Source organism: Mycteria americana, chromosome 13, assembly GCF_035582795.1.
Source record: "Mycteria americana isolate JAX WOST 10 ecotype Jacksonville Zoo and Gardens chromosome 13, USCA_MyAme_1.0, whole genome shotgun sequence".
Classification (NCBI taxonomy): Eukaryota; Metazoa; Chordata; class Aves; order Ciconiiformes; family Ciconiidae; genus Mycteria; species Mycteria americana.
The window spans coordinates 2,002,695-2,026,284 of NC_134377.1; the positions used below are offsets into that span (position 1 = coordinate 2,002,695).

General features: G+C 56.2%; 2 protein-coding genes across 4 annotated transcripts in view; both read left to right on the forward strand.

Annotated features, from left to right (window-relative positions):
- AIFM3 (AIF family member 3) overlaps nucleotides 1-16,540 on the forward strand; it is a 39,844-nt gene extending 23,304 nt beyond the window's left edge. For 2 of the 3 annotated variants that reach the window (XM_075516351.1, XM_075516353.1), the window contains exons 8-19: nucleotides 296-382; nucleotides 931-1,022; nucleotides 3,006-3,136; nucleotides 4,284-4,399; nucleotides 4,740-4,811; nucleotides 5,137-5,200; nucleotides 6,166-6,242; nucleotides 7,619-7,736; nucleotides 8,750-8,848; nucleotides 9,271-9,346; nucleotides 14,693-14,797; nucleotides 16,501-16,540. In XM_075516351.1, coding sequence (XP_075372466.1) covers nucleotides 296-382; nucleotides 931-1,022; nucleotides 3,006-3,136; nucleotides 4,284-4,399; nucleotides 4,740-4,811; nucleotides 5,137-5,200; nucleotides 6,166-6,242; nucleotides 7,619-7,736; nucleotides 8,750-8,848; nucleotides 9,271-9,346; nucleotides 14,693-14,797; nucleotides 16,501-16,540 — 1,077 coding nt within the window. Of the gene's footprint in view, nucleotides 1-295; nucleotides 383-930; nucleotides 1,023-3,005; nucleotides 3,137-4,283; nucleotides 4,400-4,739; nucleotides 4,812-5,136; nucleotides 5,201-6,165; nucleotides 6,243-7,618; nucleotides 7,737-8,749; nucleotides 8,849-9,270; nucleotides 9,347-14,692; nucleotides 14,798-15,847; nucleotides 15,869-16,500 lie in introns of all 3 variants that reach the window. The other variant, XM_075516352.1, reaches the window with a different exon arrangement.
- Nucleotides 16,541-21,297: 4,757 nt separating this feature from the next.
- On the forward strand, nucleotides 21,298-23,269 carry LOC142416677 (transmembrane protein 17B-like). The gene is made up of 4 exons (XM_075516508.1): nucleotides 21,298-21,415; nucleotides 21,661-21,845; nucleotides 22,479-22,592; nucleotides 22,988-23,269. Exons 1-4 carry the CDS (start codon nucleotides 21,298-21,300, stop codon nucleotides 23,267-23,269), a joined length of 699 nt encoding a protein of 232 aa, XP_075372623.1.
- Nucleotides 23,270-23,590: the final 321 nt, after the last annotated feature.

A 23,590-nucleotide genomic window follows, 5' to 3' on the forward strand; every position in this document is an offset into this window, starting at 1 on the left:
AGGAGCTGCAGTTAGAGCTGCTTTGCAGACACTCAAAGCACTTGCTGTGGTCCTGCCTTCGCTGGTCAGTGCCACCCCCGTGCCGAGCAGGCAGAGAAGGAACCAGAGCCCAGTCCAGCATCTTGTGACAACTTCTACTTGAACAGGCTTTGATTCCAGCCCCTGTGGAGCAACTCTGTTAACCCATGCCATAAGGGCTGACTTCAGACTACCCCTGACTTGTGTTGGTAACAGGCATTTCTCCACTTGCCTGTTCAACCCACAGTGGTTGACAGAAAAATGGCTTTTTTTGCAGTCGATGGATTCCCACCCAGAGCAGATCGCCTTACGCCCCAAGGAGTTCTTCCGCACCTACGACATCGAAGTCCTGACCGAAATGCAGGTAAGGAGAGTCCCATGTGTACCTGCAGGCCGTCTTCTGCAAGTGCTGGTACGCAAAGGCTGTTTTTAGGAACTGTGGCAGCTGTCTCTGTCCTTGGCTCACTGACGCTGTTGCAGAAACGTTGGGTCTCCCGCAGCCCCCCCGTTTTATGCCCCAGAGCGCAGGTTGCCTGTGGTTGTTCAGCTCCACAGTTAATGCAAGGAAGGACAGGACAGCCTGTGCAAACTCCGTGGTGAACATAATTTCTTACCTGCCATTTGCAAGCATCTTCATGTGGATCTGGGGTGACCAACTGGCCTCCGATTAGGATAATCAGCCTGCAAGCAGTGCAGACAGGGATGGTTTAAACGTTTCTCTCCATTATTTTATTTATACTGGGCAATCTTCAAGGATTTGTGAAAAGGCAACTAGGACTATTCAAGGTCTGGGTTGGCTAAGCTGTGGACAGGAACACAGGGGACTGAAACCTGACAGACAAGTGGGTTGGGCTGGGAGCTCGGTGAACGTCTGGGATTTCATCCCTTAACATTATTTAGGAATGATTTCAGGTTGCGGCTGTGGATATCAAGAACAAGATAGCTGTGTTCAAGGATGGCTTTAAGATGGAATACAACAAGCTGCTGATAGCAACTGGAAACACGTAAGCTATGAACAAACATTTTAAAAATCAAGAGAAACTGCTTTATCTGAGAACGTGAGGAGCTTGCGCCTGGGCGTAAGGGGTCAAATATGGCAGTTGAATTCGGACGCTGAATTTGTTTGCAAGAGTGTTTGCAGAAAAGGCAAGGAACACCTATTGGATATGTCTGTATATATCTATATCTATATCATATATATCTTTATCTATATAAAAAGCTGTGCTGGCTATGTCTGCTCAGCCAAAGCTGAAAAGCCTCTGTGTCACCCGAGTCACCCAGAAAGCAGGTAACCACCAGACATGGGGCTGGTGGGACGGCTGCGGGATTTGCTAGCTGGGGTGTTTCACGGTTGGCGTCAAGGGTGTTAACAAAAAGTACCCACTGAGGCAGTTGGGGTGAGCGGGTTGTTTGATGTTAAAGAAACTGATAGAAAACTGAGATTTGAGAAGGTGGAGGAATTTGCCAGCAGCACCCTAACACTGTGCTCTTCCCTGGGGGCTGGCTCGGGAGCGTATGGGAGAGACTCAAGAAATTCCCACTGAGTTCATCATCTTAGAATATTAAAATTAATGCCCAGGACCTTGAACATTTTTTGTTTAACAAAAGCCTCTAAAACGGAAGTATCCTGAATTCTTTTTTAGAGGTCATTTTTGCCACGTTGCCCTTCTTTCCACCCCTCAACAATCCTCAACCCTGACAATCAGATAATTCATCCATCTGAATTTCCATCTTTCATTTCCTGCCAACCTTTAAGATCTTTCTCGGCAATGAAAGCTTAATGCTTCTCTGTTGCAGCCTTAATTAGGTGTTGCTGTTGCCCCAGCCTAACAGACCCCTTTGTGAGGCTTGCCCCCAGGAGGGAAGTTTTCAAGACTGAAACCTGGTCCAGCCCTAGGGACAGGCAGTAGCGATGTGCCAGTCCCGCTCCACACAGCTGCTGCTGGGGCGCAGAGCATCGCCCGAGACCGGCATCGTCCCTAGCGCCCTGGAAGTAGTGGGTCGGTTTGTTTTCAATAGGGGATTTGTCAAAATTGGCACTTTAAGATGAAAATGAGGCATCCTGGCTCACTTTCCTTGTGCTCCTACCGCCAAAGCACAAAACAAAGTAGGAGAAATGCAGCTCCTGCAAAATTTATCATCCGGGGAAGGGATGCTGTAGAACAGCCAGAGCAGGGACTCCCATTGCAACCCTGTGTGCCACCGATAACAGCAACAGCCCCACCGAGAGCTAACGGCTGGTGCTGGGGTGTGCAGCGCCGCAGCCAAAATGCCGTCTGCAGCAGCCACCTAATTAGGTTCAAAAGAGGATTAAGCCTTTGGCAATAATTTCAAAATCCATACGCACATGCTCCAGGTACACCCGGTAAATGTTTTTAAGGTACCTAAATTATTTAGGATCGTCTGTCCCATTTCCAGATGTGAGTCGGGTAGGCAGGGGCCAGATATTTAAAAATATATAGGCTCCAGTAAGTGCATGGGGAGGAAACGATTAAACTGGTACAGCATCAGCAGCGTGCCCCTAGGAACGGATAGCGGAACCTGCATCTGCAGAGGCTTATGAAACTTTCAATATCTGGCTCCAAAGCGTCTGCTGGAGGACAGAGTGAGTTTTCTGTGTCCCATTAAGCTTCTGAAAATTTTACAACATGCCAGCAGTTAAGCGCAAGCTTGCAGAGCAGTGCCCGTCCTGCGCTGTGCTGCATTGCCCCGGCAGGAGCTCGCCGCAGCCCTGCGGGTACCTTGGTCCGTGGATGGGGTCGGGGGCAGCCGCCGAGCAGCCCCTGCTGCACCGGCATTTGCGGTCGTGCTTTGGCCGTTGTCCACCAGCATTTGGGTTTTTCCGTGTTGTGTCTCCAGCCCAGAGAAAGGTGAAAAAAGGAAAGGCTGAGATGCTGCTGGAGCCCCGGAAAGGGGGTCTACAGTCCCGATTGCCACCACGGGGTCAAGAAGAGCGCCTGTATCGCCCTCAATGTGTGTTTTTTCAGGCCCAAAGCTCTCAGCTGCAAAGGCAAGGAGGTGGAAAATGTTTTCAACATCCGGACGCCTGAAGATGCCAACCGTGTCGTGAAGCTGGCCACGAGCAAGAATGTGGTTATTGTGGGAGCATCCTTCCTGGGTGAGCACTCGCTCCGCGGGTGTCCGCATCTCAGCTGTCCACATCTTCCTGCAGACCGTCCCAGTCCCTTCCCAGTTTGTCACTGCCCAGTTAGAGGTAACCCTCCCCCCAAACTGGACCTCGGGGTAGTCTAACCTCCAGCTCCAGATGGGTGGTAAGGACATCTCCTTGCTGAAGGAATTGATTTTACTGAAGATGCTGGGCTGTTCAGCTTGCATGGACACAGATATTGCTGTCCCAGTCTAAAAAGCATACGGCAAGTCCAGCACGGGTGCTCAGGTGGTTTCAAGTCCAGCGTGTCTAGATTTGGCTTCAGTTGGGAGTGTCTTGTGGGTAGGTGAAAGCCTGTGGGTTTATTTCTCTTACTTTTTAGCAGGGTGGTGAATTTTTAAAATACACAGGAAAAATCATATAGTTTCTTTGATGGTTCTTCTTTTTGCTTGATATGGTTCTAACAAAATTATTGTGGGTCCTGCAAGCCTTAAGCATAAATGGTTATTAGTCAGGGAATTTATTGTAAAATGTTCGGTATTTGTTTTTCTTCTTTTTTAAAAAAAAAATCCTGTTTTAATGGTTCAGTCAATCCCATCTACAGTTTTCTGTAGTGTGGTGTGGGGGAGCCAATTGCAAACTGCAGGTCATCGAAAAGATCTATTTAAAAAAAACCCCATAGGTAGAAAATGTCTTGGTGAAGGTTCCCATGCAATTGCCAGCACCAAAATTGACCCGTTGTGATTGGAGAAAACAGGTAGTCACAAGGGCTGCTTTCAGCCCGCAGCTCATTCCCTCTGCTGAGACTGTCCCAGCCATAAGAGGAAGGTTTCCCTCATCTGGGGGCCATTGCTCCAAGTGCGACAGCTTCTGGGGCACTTTGGGACTTCATCGTGGCCAGTTCCTCCCTTCGGTCTTTGAAACCTGCATCTAAGAACAAATTGCCATCAATCATAAATCTCACCTGAGATGGTGTGGCCCCTTGTGGCCCCCAGGTCTGGTGGCACCCCAGATCTCCCCAGATCTCCTACTAGAGCAGCTCCAACCTCCCCAGCCAGGAGCGGGCAAGGCTGCTCCTCCGCTGCGGCCAGCGCCGGGGACACAGGGCAGCGCTGGGGGGGTCCCGCGGCTGCTCGGACCTGCTTCTGTTCCCCAGGGATGGAGGTGGCTGCCTACCTCGCGGAGAGGGCCCACTCGGTGTCCCTGGTGGAGCTGGAGGAAGTCCCCTTCAAGAAGTTCTTTGGGGAGAGGGTTGGCCGCGCTGTCATGAAGGTGACCTCGCTTTCCCATTCGGGGGGGTGGTTTTGGTGACAGGGCTTGTTTCACTTATTGCACTAATTAATTTGTTATTTGACGTTTATTGATTAAGCTGTGATGATAGCAGTCACTAGAAAGAAAGAACGGGCTGCGTCTTCCCTCTTGTGGTCCATGTGCTGTAGAGCACCTTCTTCTGGACACGTGTTGGGGACGGAGGTGGTGCTGACCCCTCTGCAGCGCAGGTTGAGGCGAGCCTGGAGGGTGGGCAGGGCAGTGCGGGGGGCAGAGGGACACCAGGAGTGGGGTTGGTTTGGGGTCCTGATGTCCCTTGCTCTGTCCCATGTCCCCCCTCCAGATGTTCGAGAGCAACAGGGTGAAGTTCTACATGCAGACAGAGGTGTCGGAGCTGCGGGAGCAGGAGGGCAAGGTAGGGTGAGGGCAGGGGCTCCCCAGGGGCACCCCGCAGCATCCCCCCAGGGCTGCCGTTCCCTTTGCCGCTGGGGTTTTGCCCTCTACTCTTTCCTAGTCCCCGAAATTCATATTCCTGGATTTAGCCCCCCGGAGCAAACGTGCTCCAGGGCAACGTGTGGGGCGGTTTCAGTGCTCCCACCCTCCTCCTGCTGCCGTTATAAGGGATTATGGTCGACTTGCATGTGAAAAATGAAGCGAGCTGCCAGTTTGGCTTGCCGCTGCTATGGGGCGGAGGGGTTTGTCCCTAAAATAACTGTGATGTCCCCCTGTGTCTCACGCAGCTGAAGGAGGTCGTGCTGAAGAGCGGGAAGGTCCTGCGCGCCGATGTGTGTGTTGTTGGTGTTGGTAAGGGCCGTTGCTGTGGGTGCAGAGCCCGGCAGGCTGGCGGTGCTTTGCTCGGTGGAGGAGGCGCTGGAGGGGACGTGGCAGCAATGGATCCCCAGGGCCGGGTAGCTGGGCCTGCGGGCAGCGATGTGCCAGCCCCGCTCAGCTGCCGCACACGTAGCTGCGTAGCAAAGCTGAAAAAGGCCTTTCTAGAGCCTCCACCCCAAAATGCAACTGAAAATATATTTGGAAAATAGTAATGGTTTCGTTTTTTCCAGAAAAAAAAACCCAACGTTCAAACCAATTTCATCCTCTCAAGTTGTTTTTTTTTAAAGCCTCCCCAAACTGAATATTTTTTTTTCCTCTGTTTTTTTTTTATTGCTGCCGCTGCCATAGAAGAGGGTATTTTTCTCCTTTACACTTGGGGGGAAAAAAACCCTTTCTCACCCTGTAATTTTTCAAAATGTTGCGGACTGGAAGAATCACAGAATTAGTTTAATTCTGCTTTTGTTGTTTTATTGACTACTCCGATTTCTGAAGACTAGAGGAAAAAAAAGATCAAAAAAGGAAAATGAAAGGTGCAGAAGAGGTACAGATTGCGGGGGAGGCAGAGGAGCCCTGTCTGGAAACCCGAGGGCTCCCTTTTAAATATATTTTTTTCAAAATATCTATAAAAGAGAAGTGGATTGAAAATTATCTTCAAGCATTAGAAAAAGGTGCTGGGCAGATGACAGCGGTGCATTGATGGCTTGGAGAGCGGTGGGGACCCCAGGGGTGCGGAGGGCGATGTAGCGGGAGTAGTGGGGCTCTGTAGGGTGCCTGGCTCTGCTCCCCCCTCCCAGAGCAGCCCGCTGCCGTTCCCCTGGGCAGATGGGTTGTCCGGGCAGGGGCTCAGCCTCAGACCTCAGTTGCTGGCCTCAGGGTCAGACCCCGGGGCTGCGGGGACACCCAGCTGCGGCGCCGGCAGCCCTTGCCTTCTCCCGCAGGTGCAGTCCCAGCGACGGGCTTTCTCAAGCAGAGTGGCATCAACATCGACTCGAAAGGCTTCATCGTGGTCAACAAGGTGAGAGCCTGGGGGGCAGCCCCTGCCGGGAGGGAGAGCAGGGGGAACTGAGTCTGCTCTCCTCCGAGACGAGCTTCCCTGGGGCACCAAACTGCTGTCGCAGGGGCCTTTCCTCTGCCGAGATGCTGGGAGCGTCCCGCTGGAGCGGCTGGGACCCCCCTGCAAGTGAGGGGTTTGCACATCCCAGCCCTGGATGCTGTGGCTTGAGCCCGGCTCTGAGCTGCCCTGGAATGGTGTGGGTATTTTGTGGGGAAAGAAGTTGAGAAAGACCCATCTTTTCAAGGATCCCAAAGGATCTCATCTTTCCTCCCCACCAGCAGTGACTCCGATGGGAGCGGTCTTGGTGCTGATGGGTGGTGTGTGCCGTGAGCAAGGAGCGTGTCGGGGTGGCTGGGGCTCATTGCCGCCCACCCCAGCGCTTATTGCTCATATGTGCAATAAGCCAGGCTCTATGTGCAAACACTGACAGACCCCAGTCTTCTAAAAGGGGCTCCAGGACACCAGTCCATGTCTCTTTTTACTGGGTAACCCACTGGCAGAGGGATGCCGTAGGTCCCTGCCTGTGTGGTCTGCTTTGAAAGTGAAGAACACTAAATCAAATCCCACCTGGGGGTCCCTCAGCCAAGCAGAGGTTCTCCGTGTGTTCCTGGGGACCGTGGCAGCTCTAGAGCAGTTCCCTGTTTCGTTCGTGTAGGGTGCAAACCCCATGTCCTGGTTTCGGCTGGGATAGAGTTAGTTTTCTTTCTAGTAGCCGGTATAGTGCTGTGCTTTGGATTTTAGTATAAGAATAATATTGATAACACGCTGATGTTTTGGCTGTCGCTAAGCGCTGTTTACATTGGTCAAGGATTCTTTCCCCCTTCAGCTCCCCATGCTCTGCCAGGTGCCCAAGAAATGGGAGGGGGCACAGCCAGGAGAGTTGATCCACACTGACCAAAGGGCTATTCCATACCGTATGATGTCATGCCCAGTATAGAAAATGGGGGGAGTTGGCCGGGGGGTAGCGATCATTGCTCGGGGACTGGCTGGGTGTCGGTCAGCGGGTGGTGAGCGGTTGTAATTTTTTTTTATATATATATATTTTTTTTTTTCTTTTTTCTTTCCCTCTTTTTTCCCTCCCTTGGGTTTTGTTCCTCTCTCTCTCTCTCATTGTTTTTTTTCCCTCTCATTATAATTCATTATTATTATTACTATTATTTTGTTCCAATTATTAAACTGTTATTATCTCAACCCACGAGTTTTCTTACTTTTGCTCTTTCGATTCTCTCCCCCATCCCATCGGGGGAGAGTGAGCGAGCGGCTGCGTGGTGCTTGGCTGTCGGCTGGGGCTAAACCACGACACCCCACCGACACGCGTTTCTGCTTCCCCTCTGCAGATGATGCAAACCAACATCCCCGGAGTCTTCGCGGCAGGTGACGCTGTCACGTTCCCGCTGGCCTTGAGGAACAACAAGAAGGTGAACGTCCCTCACTGGCAGATGGCCCACATGCATGGTAGGTGCTTTTCGGTCCCTTCACTTTGCAACAGCAAATGGCTTATGGAAAACAGCCTCTTCCCGATCCCTGGGAAATTTCCAAGACCTCTAGCGAGAGAATGAGACAACTGCCAAGAGGGAAACTGGGTAGTTGTATTAAACATTTTGAAGCATGTATATTTTATCCTGTCTGATATGCCTTCATTTGTCAGCCTTCTTGATGTGCGTTGCCTAATGATGCCTCGTTACAAACACAGAGGTGCCCAGGGACAGGCTTTCCCATACGCCGGGTGCTCCCTAGCATCTGCAGTCGCTGCAGGAACCTGATCTTCTCCTTGCCCCGGGACACTTTAGGAGCTCACATCCTAACGTTAGCTCGGGCTCACATCCCCAGCTGGGCTGCCCACGCTGCCGGGCTGGCCCAGGAGTGTGCTGCAGAGCTGAGACCTTTCTCCCCTTCATGCCAGCAAGCCTGGAAACCCTGGCGTGATCGGCCGCCCTCGAGCTTTCCAAGGCCACAACCCCACGGGGAGGTTGACCTCTGGGTGGGTGCCCTGGGTGAGAGGGTTTGGAACCACACCGCCAAAGTTAGCCTTTGGACACAGCCCCTTTAGTGCTGGTCCAGACGTGCCTCTGTGGCAGAGGCCGTACCCTAGCAGTCTCCATGCCCTCAGGGGGTTTATCCATCCCATCCCTGTTTGTGGTGGGAACTCAGCAAGCTCTCAGCCCTGTCACTGATGCAGAAGGTGGGTTGAAACAGGCTCACGAGCACGTCGCTCATGCCAGTGGAGGTGACGAGTCGGTAGGAGCTGCACCGCCGGGGAGGAGTCCGAGCCCAGCCCTGGACGATGCGATGCATTTCCTTGTTGGTGCTTGTTGCTGTGTGGGGATTTTTTGGCCTAAGCAGAAAGTCTTGGTTTCCCTGCACTCTGGGACTAGAGATGTAGATGCTGTGCTGCGACCTGAAGGCAGACCGCAACGCTTGCCCTGGCGCGGAGCTTCCTCGCTTATTCTGCTGCTTCTCTCTTCCAGGCCGTATAGCCGCGCTGAACATGCTGGCCCACGGCATGGAGATCAGCACGGTCCCGTATTTGTGGACTGCTATGTTCGGGAAGAGCATCCGATATGCGGGTAAGGGGCTCCCCAAGGCTGCTGTACAGATTGTGCTGGTGTCCTGGGATAGGGAAGCCACAGTCACCTCCCTTGCTGTGGACTCTCTGTGCCACCCCCTGCCTCGGGTCCGCTTCCCTTCCTGGCTCCTGCGGGTTTTGGTATCTCCTCCGAAACCTGTCTGCTCACGGCCATGGGGTGCAGGGCCAGCGGGGTGGCTGTGGTCACGAGGGATGGCCCGGCATGAACAGAGACAGTCTCCCTGAACTTGCACTTCTCTGAACAAGAAGGGGTGCTTTTTGGTACCCTCATCTTCTGGTGCTGGTCTCGGTGACTGCAGGATGCTCTTCGTGTAGCTCTGGATTGAAACACTCTGTCTTAGGGGCTAGAGCTGGATCCAGGGGAATCGTTGCTGAATCCACTTCTTCTTCTCTGCCTTCCAGGCCACGGGGAAGGATTCGATGATGTTGTCATTCAGGGGGATTTAGATGAACTGAAGTTTGTGGCATTTTATACCAAGTAAGTGTTTCACTTCTCCACGTTCCTACACAGGCATTCGTCTAAGCTTGCTCTTCTAGGCTGGAAAATATTTTTGCCAGAGCTTCTGTCAGTCGCTTTTGTTCCTCTCTGGACACCGAGGTTGCAGGACATTAATAAAAGGCCCTAGAGAAATGATGTGCTAAGCATAAAGCAAGTTAAATTGGTCTTTGGACCTAATGTCTCTGCCTGTCTTTGTCCGTTCACGTAATATCTGAGAGCAGATAATGGCTTCTATTAATTTGTTGCTGGCAATTCCCATCAAAGATTTCCTTCCCATCTCATCACTGTGTTAATGATTTGTGACCAGGGCTGGACTGGGACCTCAGGCATCACCGTTTCTGCTTCTGGTTAGACAATTTAAGCTCAAAAACTTCTGTCTGTTAACGAGGTGTGAAGGTTAGCAAGAGTTCAGGAGCTTTTGTTACACCTGTAGTGAAACCCAGCCCTGCCCCAGGCTGGCAGCCTATCTGGGAATATTCTCCTGTGATGTGTGGACAGCTGGGATGCGTTGCCTCTGCTGTTCTTGAGCCACGCTGGCTGTTTAGACTGGCAAGACTGTGCACCATGAATGTATCCCCAAAATATTTGCTGCTGTTTATTCTTTCATTGCCTTTGTCCTGTCCCAATCTGAAATCCATGGCCACAGAGCTTCCTCATGCCTGGAGATGGAGGGGATTTCTTCAAGTGCTTTCTAATATTAAGGATGGGGAGAGTGAAACCAGGGAAGCGAAGGTCTGCCCGGCTCAGCAACCAAACTACTCAGCGGCAGCTTTCAAGCAGGGATCAGGAGGGAGCTCTGGGCAGGAGCCAGCTCCTGCTCTGCAGAGATCACCTCACCAGGGCTCGCTGCCCCTCTGTCCCCTGCCCAATGTCCCTCACGGCCTCCCCTCCGCGTCCCCCTCCCCAAGGGTGGCCGCTTGCCCCCGTGCTCCAGGATGGAGCCTGGCAGTTGGGTGTGTCCGTCGGGCTCGCAGAGGCCCAGGGCTCACTTCATCACCCCGGGGCACGAGCCAGCCCGGTCCCTGGCGCTCACCCTCCTTCTCCTGGTGCCTGTGCACCTCAGATGAAAACCTGCTGCAGGAGATGGGGCTCCAGCATCCGCTGGCACCCAGGGGCCCTTTGCACGTGGACACACCTCTGAGCTCGCTGGCACCTTGGCCAAAATGACGTAAAAGGGTGGGTTTGTGCCAAGGCACCCCCTGTGCTGGGGAGAGCTGCTGCAAGGGGACATTCCCCTTCTACAGCCACAGCCACGGGGCTGTCACTTCCCACCCTCTTGATGTTTCAAAGTGCATTTCAATCACATAACTGCCAAAGCAGCATGTTAAAATACACGGTTTGCTCAGTGAGTGTGAACCAGGGGAAGATAAAAACCCGGTTTTGGCAGTTTTGCCGCAGTGGTTTGCGGAGTTGTGTGTACTTTTGCCACTGCGTCCCCTGCGAAGCCGCTCCGCAGCCGTTGCGTTGCTCTGTCTCGGGTCCCCTGGCCTTGCCGGCAGTCCCCCGCGTGCAGCAAATGCAGCGTTACGGGGCCGGGCATCCACGAGCTGCGCTGGCACACATTTCTTTCCAGCATATAATCTTCTTTGAAACCTCTATTCCTCCTTTCCATACCAGAGCATTTAGCTATTTATCCCAACCCTAATTAGAAAGGAAATGTCAGATTGCTTTAATTAAACATCTGTAGAGCCTGTTCAAAAGGAAAGCCCTGAGCAAGGTGCCTAATCCCTGCTCTGTGCATTGGCCCCACGCTCAGCGTGCTGCCGGCAGCTGCTGGGGGGCGAGGGCTGCCTGGGCAGACCTGCCGGCACGCGGGAAAGCGGGGCTCGGTGGGCAGCAGCTCCCCAGCAGCAGGCGGCGGGGCTCCGCCGCTAAGCCCTGTGTTATTCTGCCACCCAGGAGGGGCTCTCGGAGATGGCTTTTGGGTACCAGGACGGCATCCCGCGCTGAGAGCCGGAGGTACTGGGGGAGTGCCGGCTGGCGGGGGGATGGCCAGTGCATCTCCTGCTGCTTTGCTCGACTGTAATCAAGTCCCCGTCTCTGCTTCTCTGAGAGGCCACTGGGAGCATTTCTTCCTCTTTTTCTCGTTTGGTGATAGTTCTTCTGGTTGGTGCTAATGCTTTTGGACTGCGGACACTGTCCCAAATTGACCATCCCCTCCTGCTTCCTTCTACCATGCCCACCTGATGGTTGGGACTCTTCTCCTGGTGCGTGCTGTCTTGGTTGTTGCATGAACCGCTGGTGGTTCCCACTCCTGGAGCCTGTCCTCAGCATCGACTTTCACAATAAGGCTCTTTTTTCCCCAGAGTTTGAAGAAGAAAGTTGTTTACTTATCCCCGTTCAGAGCTGTGTGAGCTGTGGAGGGGTCAGCGTGAGGCCCTGTGCCAGGAGGTGTATGGGACAGTGCTCTGCAGGTGTCCCCGTGGGACACTGTCTTCACCGCAGCACCTCAGCCAGAACAGACTGATGTCATCCCACCCCTAAGACCTTGGAGATCTTGGGAGATCCAGGGAATTGCTGCGGTTGTCTTCTTCATGGTTCCCCACTTCTGTTGCATTGAACCCTGCAGAGGAAGGAAGACCATGTAGGCACGGTGCTCATCCACAGTGCTCCATCTTCCCTCAGGCTTTACGCCAAGACTTCCAATTGCTCCACATCCCAGGTTCAGGAAAGGCACTCTTATTGCCTCTAAAGACCTTTTGAAAAAGAGGGATTCCTCCTGGCTTCCCCATCTGTCAGACGAAATGTTTAAAAGCCACTGCTGATGTGGGATGCTCCAGCTCACCAGTGCCCCATGAGTTATTTCGCAAAAGGACCAGCTACCCTGTGTTTTGCTGAGGGAAATGTTTGGGCTGCATCTGCCTTCCCGGCTGGTCATGTCGGGCGCTGGCTGGGCTTGAGGCTGAGTCAGTGGATGGCTGGTGGGATTACGTTCTTCCTTTCCTTTGCACGCGTTGGTTACTCCTTCCCTTGGAACAGCACATCTCCCCCTGTTTGGTTTGAATGGATGGGTCTCTCCAACCACTTTGTGTTTCCCAGCTGGGAGCTGGCTGTGCTCAGGAAACCAAACGTAGAGGAAACCACTGAAGCTTCAAGACTGTGTGGGTGGTGTGAAGGGGGTGCAGAGCCTCCCAGGAGTCCTGAAGCATCAGCCCCTGTTGTGTGCTGAGCACTGGAGGTGTCAAGCAATGGTGAAGTAGCCAAGGCCGAGGCCCTGTGTGATGGAAACAACCGCCTGTAGGGTCTCCCCAGGCTGTGGTTCATGTTGGGAAGGGGTTCTCATTGGCAGTTTGTGTTTCTGAACTTGGGGCAACAGGAGAAGAGGGAATCTGCACTGCAGTGCCATCAGCTACTGCTGCAAGCATCTTGGAAGGAGACTGGCTGTCTTCTGTAAAGAAAATTCATGAGTCCCTGCACATACAATCGGAGTTGCATCCCTAGGGAATGGGGTCCTGTCCTGTGGAGAGTGGAGGACCTCGTTTACAGCAGGCGGGATGTCAGGCATCACAGCAGAGAAGGTGCAGGCTCAGAAAGTGAAGAGCTCTTCTAAATCACAGCAACAGCCCTCGAACGTGAGAGCCCAGCAGGCAGTTCAGCTGAACACACATGTGCTTTGTAATCTTCTCGGATGGTTAATTGTCCACACTGCCTGCCATGGACGCCTGTTTTCCAGTGTGAATGTATTGTTCGGCAACGTCTTTCTGTTACTCCTTATTCTCACCTCATCTGCTGGGTGGAAGAGCCGCAGGTTAGCAGAAATCCCCTCTGCTGTAGGTACACATCTCTGCAGTGAGCCAAGGATGCTTGAGATGGGATTTCCAATGGCATCCAAGTCTTGTCCTAGAGCTCCTGGCAATGCAGCAGCTCCCCCTTCCCGCAGCCATTCCCGTGGAGCAGCACTCTGTGCTGGAGCCTGGCTGGTGTCGGTCCATCTCTGGGTCTGGCTGGTGTGGACTAACTAAGCTGTGGGCAAGCTCCAGTGGCTCCAGAGAAGACTCTGGGCTCCTGGTCTGCTCTGCACACCTGTGCTCACCCATGGGATGGGGAAGCCAGACCGCTGCTCTGTTTCTGACTTGCTCTCCCTTATTTGTAGAGAGCTTATTTAGGAATCAGAGCCTTTTGAAAGAATCTTCTGTGATGGAGCTACCCCGTGGCTTGTGGGACAGCTATGAGAGATGACTTCAACTCCCATGGCTCCACAGAGATGAAGTGTCCTCTGAAACATGGCTTCTGCTCTCCTCCTCCCCGGAATCAGGCACATGTTCCTCCCTCCCCCTGGCTGCTCTTTGCTCTGTTGGTCATGGAGCTCTTTGGCAGCGGATTGAAGAGCAGATCTTGATTTGTTGGGTGCTTCTACTCTTCAACTTACTCAACAATATCACCAGTGTTTAATATCTTACCCACGCACATTCTCTGATCTTTACGTTGTTTGTCTATTCAGTTAGCTGTTTATGAGTCATCTCCTGGGTTCAGTCTTTGAAGATTTACACTCAGGTTGACTTCTGCAAACCTCAAAGCAGAAGAACCCTTCTTGTTTGCCTTGTGACCTTTAGCCAAAGCTCCTCCAGCATTTTTACATCCTCTTCCCTTCTGCTTCATTTGTTTCCCTTTCAGCCTTTGAGGTTGCACTGTGCCACCAGCGTTGGCATCCTGGTGGGTGATGGTCAGTCAGACTGGGACGTGCTGCTGGATATCCCATATACACAGGGGTTTCATCACTGGGGCTGGTGGGACCCTGGCCTCGGCCACCCCAGCTGTCCTGGTGCTTTGGGAGGAGCATGCCTGTGGAGCAGCTCGGAGGTGGGCACTCTGCCCAGCTGGAGGTGGGGATCAGGAAGGGGATGTGGAGTAGCACAACCGAGTGTCCCACAGGGAAATCCTGGCCACCCGCTCCTCCACTCCCTCAGTACAGGGCAGCAGCACAGGCATCGCCTGCCTGGATGGCGGGAACCACTAGGCATCCTTGCTGATCTCCAGGTTTTTATCCACCATCAGACCAACCTTTGCTGGTGTTTTCCCACAGATGCCAGGGTGCCCAGGGCTGTCTCTGTCCCCTGGGCGCCTTAGTGATGCTCACCGCGCCAGCACGTGAGCATCAGTGAGTCCACAGTGGGGCCAGCCTGCAGTGCCAGCTCTGAGCTCTCTCTTGTCCCTTGTCCCGCACCGCTAGCACAGTCCCCATGGTGCTCACGCCTTGGGATGGGCCCTGACCCTGGAGTGGGTGTTTCTCTTTGCTTCCCGCTTCTCTCCAGCATGTTGCTTTTTGGGTGATGGAGCTGTGGCCACCCGGGGCTGCCCTAACCGCTCTGCTCTGCCCGGCCCTAGGAGCGACGAGGTGGTGGCTGTGGCCAGCATGAACTACGACCCTATCGTGTCTAAGGTGGCTGAGGTCCTGGCTGCCAGCAGGATCATCCGAAAGCGTGATGTGGAGTAAGTAGACGTGCTGCGGGAGTCGGCAGTGCCAGGGCAGGGGCCGAGCACAGCCGTGGGGTACATGGCAGGGCTGAGCACCCCAAGGCAGGACCCCACGGGCACTGGGCAGCTCTTTCCCGCTGCTCCCCACTCCGTACCCTTCTCGCATCTCCCTTCCTGCCCCACTCACTCCGTCCCCCCGGTGCTGCCTCCCAGCCGCCTCCAGGTCTGGCATCCTGCACACAGGGGGTTTGTCTTAAACGCCAGGATCCAAATCCTTGCGCAGACTCGATGGGACAGTGGTGCTCATGGCCACCGGGCACTGGCACATCACCGAGGCAGCACTGCCTGGTGCTGGGGTGCCCCTGGGCACCCACTCAGTTGAGGGGACCCGCAGAGGGGGGCTGGGTGTGCTGCCCGTGCACAACCCTCTGCAAGAGCAATGCCTGGAGAGCTCGCGGTGCTGGGACATCGGCACTTGGTGTCTCAGCCTCCGGTTCATCGGGGCATAGCTCATAGGCAAAGTGCATTTTTTGTCCCTTCAGTTTGTTTTTAAGACTTTGCGCAGGAGCGTACCCCTGCGTGCAGAGGGTGGGTGCAGAACATGCTGTGCTGGAAGGCAAACGCCAGGGAGGTGATAACAGCCGGGAAGGAGCCTTAGAGTGGAATCAGAGCTGAGGGGGAATGTGGGTCTCTGTCCCTGGGGTGTTTCCACATCTGGAATAAAAGCAGAGTTTTTCAAAAGCTCGGGGAAAGAAGCGCTCCCAGCCCCTGGGCAGGCCCGAGCCAGCTCAGACAGCCCAGGCACCCCTGGGATGGGGAGCATGTTGAGGGTCCACCCGGCCACCAGTGACTGGGGCAGGGTTGTGTCCATCATCTCCAGTACATCGGGAAATGGTTACTGGCCGCCCAGTTTGCAGCTGGGAGGGAGGTGGCATCTCATGGGCCGCCCGGCAGTGAGGGGAGCTGCTGGCCCCCATGGTGGGGCTCGGTGAGCCTAGAGGAAGCCAGACTGCCTAAACCTGAATGTCTTTTCTCTCTGTCTCCTGCTGCTTTCGCACCTTTTAGGCTGTTTGTCCGTCACGGCAAGTACGTTTGGATTGGGGTCCCGGGTGCGCTGGGCGTGAAGGGCTGACAGGAGGGACAGCCAGCCCCTGCTCGGGCCCTGTCCCCAAGTCCTGCGTGGGGACACTGGTTATGGCTGCGTGCTTGTTTTGCAGCGCTCCCCCGCCGCGGGCTGGCAGCGCTGCTGTGCTGGGGGGGCAGGAGCCATGCCGGGGGCGGGCGGGCATGGCTGCTACATCCCCTTTGCAGGGTGCTGGTGCACAGATCTGCCGGGAACGGGCAGCTGCCTTTTGGCTGGGACCCCGCTCAGCTGGGGAGATGCCTGCCGTTTGGTGGCTTTCCATGAATTTTTCAGCTGAATGCCAGAAGGGCGTGTTTTAAGTTAAAAAAATACTGTTTGAGCTCAGTTTTACATGGAATCGAGGATCTGCTCATGAGTTTTTGGACAGTTTTAGTGACATGTGAGTGCGGGTGGAGGAAGGGGTGCTGCCGTCCTGCCCGGGCTGGCTGCGCCTCTGTGCAGAGGGGGCAGATGGATGGGGACCCGCGACCCATGACCGGACTAGTGCCGAGGGCAGCGCCCAGGCACTGAGCACATTGGCTTGCACTTGCTGGGAAACATCTCGCAGCACTACTGATTTTTTTCTCTTTTTCAGAACCGGAGATATGTCTTGGCTAACTGGGAAAGGCTCCTAACGCCGCTGGTGGCTGTGCCCTCCTGATGCTGCGCTCGCCGTGGGGAGACGGGATGGCAGCTCCAGGGACAAGCGGGAGCACCACAGCTGAGTCATTTCCCTTTGGGACTTGGATGAACACGGCGGCTGTCACTGCACACTTACCTTCCCAGCAGACCACCGCGGCTCCTCTGCCCCAGCGCCTACCGGGCTAGGGCTCTGCTGTTGCGGTTCCCGGGGAACACTGGAAAAGCAGCCCCCAGAGAGAGCGGGGTTTGGCACCGGCAGCGGGCACGGGCACCACGTGGCTGTGGATGCTGCCAATGGGCTGGGGGGTCCCCAGGCGGGCCTGCCCCAAGCACGTCCCTCGCCCTTGTAAATAGCGCGAGTGCCTTTCGTCGCTCCCCGTGCTTTCAAGCACGTTGCCCCTTCCCAAATCCCCCTCGCTCCTGGCAGAGCTCCGATGCGCATCCCCGCAGAGCCTGACATCCGCTCCCTCTCCACATGGCTGCAGTGCTTGCCACAGCTCTCCCCGTGCCCACCCACCCTGGGGAGCACCTGGGGGAGCCAGGGAGATGGAGTCACGCCGGGTGGTCTCTGTACAGCCTGTTTGTGTTTTGCATTCTCCCTTCTCCGGGCCGGTCGCCCTGTCCAGCTCCCCCAGCAGAGGTGGGCCCCTGCCCAAGCCAAGGGCTCTGGAGCTCATCGGTCCCCGTCCCAGCACCCACAGCATCTCCCTGTCCCGGAGCAGACGAGGGGCTGGAGCGCTGCTCCCCGTCTCTCGGGGCTCGGTTTGAGCTTGGGCACTGGCAGCTCTTGGTCAGTCCCCGAGGTGCGGAGCAGGGGCTCCCTGGAGAGGTGCGACAGCCGGACGGCAGCCCCCAGGCTTGGTGGCTGTCCTTCCAGCCAGCCTTGTGATGTCTCTCTCCTTAACGATTACCGCAGGATCAGTGCTGCTGCTGAAACGTTACTCAAGGAAAAGTAGCCGGAGAAGTATTTCTGGCTGTCCTCTGGCCTTCGTCACTCATTCCTCCTGTCGCCTAGTGACAAGGCTGCATTTCTCATCTCAGCTTTCCATGTTGGTGCTCTGCTGTCGTGTTTTCTGTCCCTTGCTGGAAGAAGAGACTTATCTCCAGCTCAGGAGTGGACCTGACCAGCCCACAGCCCCGTGTCCATCAGCCCAGCAGAGCCGGGGGGCAAGAACCCCCCTTGGAGAGCCTCCAGTGCTCTGTCCTGGGGGAGATTTCTTCCCCAGCAGCCAGTGTTTTACCCTGAGACCAAAGCAAGAGGATTTATATTTTTAATTTGATTCACCCCCTGTGAATTAAAGCAGTACTATTCTTGGGATCTGGATCATCTATGATTCCTTCCAAGGCCTTGGGTCACCTCTGCTGGTCAGCCGGGTGGTGCAAGCACCTCTTCTGTCTGTGGAGGCTTCTCACTTGTGTCCAGCTCACCTGTTTTTATTTCCAGACTTTCTGATCTTTGCTGGGTAGAAACGTCACCAGTCATCTGTCACATCTCTGGTTGGTCTCTTCTGATTTCACTGCAAGGTGTTTCCCAGGTGGCGTGACCAGAGGGGACAGTAGGCAGGGACGTGCATGCTCCAGCACGCAGCGATGAACAGGGTCTTTTTCTTGAACTGTTACATATCTCCTGGATCCACAAAGGGATGTGAACTTGCAAGTCTCATCTTCGGTCCCAAAAGGCAAATGTCGATGTCCCTGTTCCCCAGTGCAGTGCGGGTAAGAGCTTTCTCGGAGGGCAGAGGTGGCCAGGGCTGCTCAGCTCCTGGTGCCCTGGGCAGGTCTCTTGCAGAGGGGCTGGGGCCGTGCACGCTGCCCAGGTGCAGGCAGCTGCCCAGCCTGCTGTCCCGGCTCTGCACACTCGCCGGGGAGATGTGGCTTTGCATCCCATGTCTTGCTGGTGGGATGGTCGGACTCTGCTTCGGCAGCTCCCCAGAGGACCTGGCTGGGGGCGCCTGGGGACGCCGGGGCACCGCGTGGTGGCACCCCCCGGAGCCCTGTGGTTTTCCCCCTGGGCTCTCCGCACATCTTCCACGCTGGGCGAGACTGGCAGCTCCCGTGCCCCATGTGCTCCCCCAGCAAAGCCTGGCTGAGCTTTTCCAAGGCCTCCATCTTCCTGCTCACCCAAAGGCTTGGCATCCTCTGGAGTCCTGGGCAGATCGGCAGGGCGCTTCGTTTTTCAGGAAGATACTCTTTCTTTGACTCTTTCGTCTCTGCTGGGGCCTCATCCAGTGTTGGGCATGAGCCATGCACAGCAGGCATCACCCCCATGTTCACAGGGCTGAGGACCATGCAGGGACTAAGGAAGGACCTTCTGCCCCAGCTTATGGCTGCCGTGTGGGGAACAAGTCCCATTCCCCCTTTTTACAGAGGAGCTGTTTCAGCCAGGCCTGGGAACATCACCCCATGACACGAGAAACCCCAGCCACCACCATGGTTTTCCTTGGGACATGTGCGGGGTCATGGGCAGGGCTGCTGGGCATCCTGACACCAACCTGCGGGCATTGCTCCTCTGCACCAGTGCGGGATGGTGTTGGACCCGGCACCCCTCGTCCAGGACCTTGGCAAACGCTTACCGGTGGTGAGCGCATCCTGGAGCTGGGCAAGGCTGGGTTGTCTCCTCTGCCACGTCTCCAGGCACATCTTGCAATCTCCCATGCCAGGACAGAAAGTTTCCAGCTCTTCTTAAGAAACTGCCTGTTCCCATCGGGAATGAGCACCATTAGCTAAACCCAGCTGGGGCACATGCAGCTTGTTAGTGATCCCCAGCTGCATTGCCCCATCACATTTAGCTTCACCAGATTGCCCAAGTGTCTTCTCGGTTGCTCACCTGGGTTGCCCACACAGATGTGATGCCCCCAGACCCCGAGCCCTCCACCTGCTCCTCAGATGCTGGGCTTTGCCTGTCACCCTGCCCGCATCTCGCCCCGTGTGCTGGCAGGGCCCAGGGAGCCACGTGTTGGGCACAGCACACCTTCCCTTCCCGCACACTCAAGAACCCCTCTGGACATCTCGCTGTGGCATTGCACCGGGTGACAGGCTTATTTTTAGTTCCCTCATGCCCTAAGCCTTCATTTAAAAAAATCACTGCTCCTCACGAGGTGGTTTCGCAGACATTAAGTATGGCCTCATCCTTCTGCCCTTGCTTTTGCACCTTGCACATTGCTTGGGTGAACTGGCATTTACTCATGGGCTTGCACTTACACCTCACTTTGCTCCTTCTTACAGCCCCCAAGGAGGTCGTGGCAACACAAATAGCTTCACCTTCTTCCTTTCCCACAGTGGCACGCTTGTCCCCCTGTCCCACGAGCTGTCTGCCCTTGTCTTGGCTAGAGCTGGTCCGAGCTGAATGGTGGTGGCCAACCATCTCCAGGCAAGTCTTCCCAGTGTCACTTCTGAGGCTGGGAGGTGTTTGGTGTTACAGGCTGTGGTTAAACACCCTCCCCGATGCAGTGGCAACTGTCTTCTCACCAGCGGCATCTTCAGATGTCTTGTCCAGGCATGGCCAAATAGACCAGAAGGACCTCATGGGCCACGCTGCTCATCTGTTGTCCTCCCCTAGCTCAGTGTCCTTATCTAGTAACAGGCCAATGCTTATAGCAGGGTGTATTTTTTCCACACTTGGTTAGATTTTCTGTGAAATCCACTTTGCATAGGTTTATTTATTTTTTTTTTACCAGTAATGTAAGGACAGGGGAGCAGCTGCCTTGAGCCAGGCCGTGGGGCCACGCTGTGGTGTCACAGCTGCTCAGAAGAGCTGGAGAAAGGACATGTGCCCTGGGCTGTGCTCACAGCATGGACCTGCCTTGAGAGACTGGGTCCCTGTGTGTGGAAGCCCTTGATGGACTCAGCCAGTCATGCATTGGTCTTTTGGCCCCAGGTGGTTTTTTTGGCATCATATGGCAATGAGCTCTGCAGCTTCATTTTGGCTTTATCAAGCAGAAGAATCCTCTTTTTATTTGGTTTCTCATGTCCCTTGCCAGTGCCTGGCCCTTAAGGACCACATTTACAGTACTCTCTCCCCCAATATTTGCAGCAGCTGCTCTGATGCACCTTCTGGGATGGGTTGGAGGCTGAAGATCGTGAGATGAGACCATGCCTATTGGGTAGGACTAACCATGAAGGCCCCAAAACACCATCCCCTGTCCCTCCCGTGCACCTCCAGCTCAACCACCCTCTTGCACACACCGATCCCCACTGCTCTCCCCAGGACCCCCGAGCCTGGATGGGGCTTGGGGACGCTGAGCAGCATGGAGACCCACAGGGACAGCCCGTTAGCAGGGAAGCTCACAGTGATGGGTAAAATGCTCCATGAGTCTGGAGGCTTTGAAGAAGCATTTCTGGCCATCAGCACTGTCCCTTCCCTGGGCGTCCCTGTCGGGGAGTTTTGAGCAATAATTGCGTTGGTACGACCCGGCTGGGAGAGGGTGTGGCGGAGCAGAGCGCTGCCCGCAGGGTGTACGGGCTGGGGACACCACCATGTCCCTGTCATGGTGATGGGTACAACGTGCTGCTCACCCCCACAGGCTGCTGCGGAGGGGAGGCTGTCTGTATCCTTGTGGCTCCTGTGTGGGCTTGGTCTCCCAGGGGGAATTTTCCTTCCCCACATCCTCCTCCCAGCTCAGCAGCCCTGTCCCCGGGGAGCCAATGGCCGGGTGGCCCTACGCATTAGCCCGACCTGTCATCCTGTTAATTACCTTCTGGCTAATCCCGGCTGAGCCGGGCTGGGGCGAGTGGGGCTCAGCTGGCGGCCATGGCTGCGCACACCCCTCTGCCCCCCAACCTCCGCTGGGGCTTGGCGGTGTTCAGCAGCTCCCTCTTCATCAACAACAAGACGCGGGACAGCGGCGCTGCCCACACCTACCACGCAGGTATGGGCAGCAGGGCTTGGCGGCAGAGCAGTTGGGGGGGGGTTGCTGTTGCTTCATCACCGCGAGCCTGCTCAGCACATCACCAAAGCACCCGGGTGCTTCTGAGCTGGGAGCACCCGAAGGGTCCTGGCACCCACCCATGGATGAAGGGGGGCAAAAATAAGTGCCTTTGCTGCAAACAGCCGTTCTTGCTGCCCAGCTGTGTCCCCAGGCACGGCAGGGGCCGTCGCTCTCCCCTCCGCTAGCTGCCAGGCAGGGGCTCCCTCTGGGCAGCGAGACCCTGGGGGTGCTGGGCAGCCCTGCCCACCCCTGCCTGCCCTGCCTAGCCCACGAGGTGCTGGCCAGCCTGCCCCTCCAGATGATGCTCTACTTCAACGTCTACTACTTCCCGGCCTGGTGCCTGGCTGAGGGGATGATGCTGCAGCTGAAGGTAGCGTCCCGTGGGGCACGTGGTGGGGGGTGAGCCTGCTCCCGCACACCCTCTCCGGGCATTGGGCAGGGAGAGGGGAGCCTCTTCAAAATTAATGGGTCCCTGCACACATGAGCAAAATGCCCTGTCCCCCACAAGACAAGATGGCTGGTCTCCAGCTCCCAGAAGTGGAAATCTTGAGAACAACCACTGAACTTCCCAGGCAGGGAAGGTTAAACTGGGAGGGCAGAGCGGGCAGGGTTGGGCACCAGCACCAGTGGGAGCTGGCAGAGCATGGGGAGAAGGGCATGGAGAGGTGGGCACGGGACACAGAGCACAGGGAGCAGGGCACAGGGAGCTGGCCATGGGGCGCAGGGGACAGGGCAAAGGGGACAGGGAGGTGGGCACAGGGAGCTGGGCACGGAGCGCAGGGGACAGGGCAAAGGGGACAGGGAGGTGGGCACAGGGAGCTGGGCACGGAGCGCAGGGGATGGGAAACTGGGCGCAGGGCATGAGGAGCTGGGCACGGGGCGCAGGGGACAGGGCAAAGGGGACAGGGAGGTGGGCACAGGGAGCTGGGCACGGAGCGCAGGGGATGGGAAACTGGGCACGGGGCACGGTGCCGGCTGGGACGAGGCCGTGTCCCCGTTACAGTACCAGCTGCTGCCTCGGCACTACCAGTTCCTGCTGGTCGCTGCCTTCCTTATCCTCGTGCTGGCGGAGGGCTCCCGCCTCTACCTGGGCTACGTGGGGAACCTGCAGGAGAAGGTAAGCGCCGTCGCTCTGCCCTGGCCGCCAGTCCCCTGTGCTCGGTGAGGGACGGCGCTGCTGGGGGAGCTGTGGCTATGCTGGATGCCCAGGACCCGAGTGCTCATTTCTCCTGGAGTCCTGCCCGGAGCCAGCCTGGGAGGGACTTGCGGGTGCAGGCAGGACCTGGAGGCATGGGATGAAGGGGACCCGCTCACTCTCCTGCTCTATCCCCCTGTGCTGTGGGTGCGACGCTCCGGCACCGGGCTTGACAGCATCCGACCACATCCGGGCACAGCTCTGCGTGGCAGGGACATCCCCGGTACCCGGGTGCCGAGGCCAGCTGAGTGGCCAACGCAGGGAGCTCCTGGGGCAGAGGGGTCCCCCCACACCACCGCTGGCCTCTGCTCCCACAGGTGCCTGAGCTGGCCGGGTTCCTCCTCCTCTCCGTCCTGATCCAGCTCCCCCTCCTGCTCTTCCTGCTGACAGACAGCCATGTCATCCGCCTGCCGCTGGAGATGGCCGTGCACAGCCTTTTCCTGGCCTTCCTCATCGCCGAGATCACGGCTGCCTTCCTCGCGCTGAAGACCATGACCAAGCAGCTGGCGGCACAGTTCTACCTGCGGCAGTTCAAGGAGGGCGGCAGGGGACGGCCTGGGCAGAGGGGCACGGGGGGGCAAGCAGCTGAGGAGGGGTGATGCTGCAGGACCCCTCCCTCCCACACAGGCAGTCCCAGCAGGGAGCATTAAACGGTGCTCAGAGCCCCGCTGTGCCTCCACACACTGTGTTTTTGAGCTGGGCAGCTCATGGGGTTCCTAGAGCACCCCACAGACATGGACCAGGCCAGTCCCTGCCCTGTACCAGGCCAACCCAGCCCGGGGCAGGTGAGAGTGCAGGGTTCAGCACCTCCGAAAGGCTCAGGCTCACCCCAGGGCCGCACTGGTCCTCACTGAGCATCAGCCGTGGCAGGAGGCAGGAACCAGGGGGCACAGGAGCCACCGCACCCCCCCAGCAAGTGC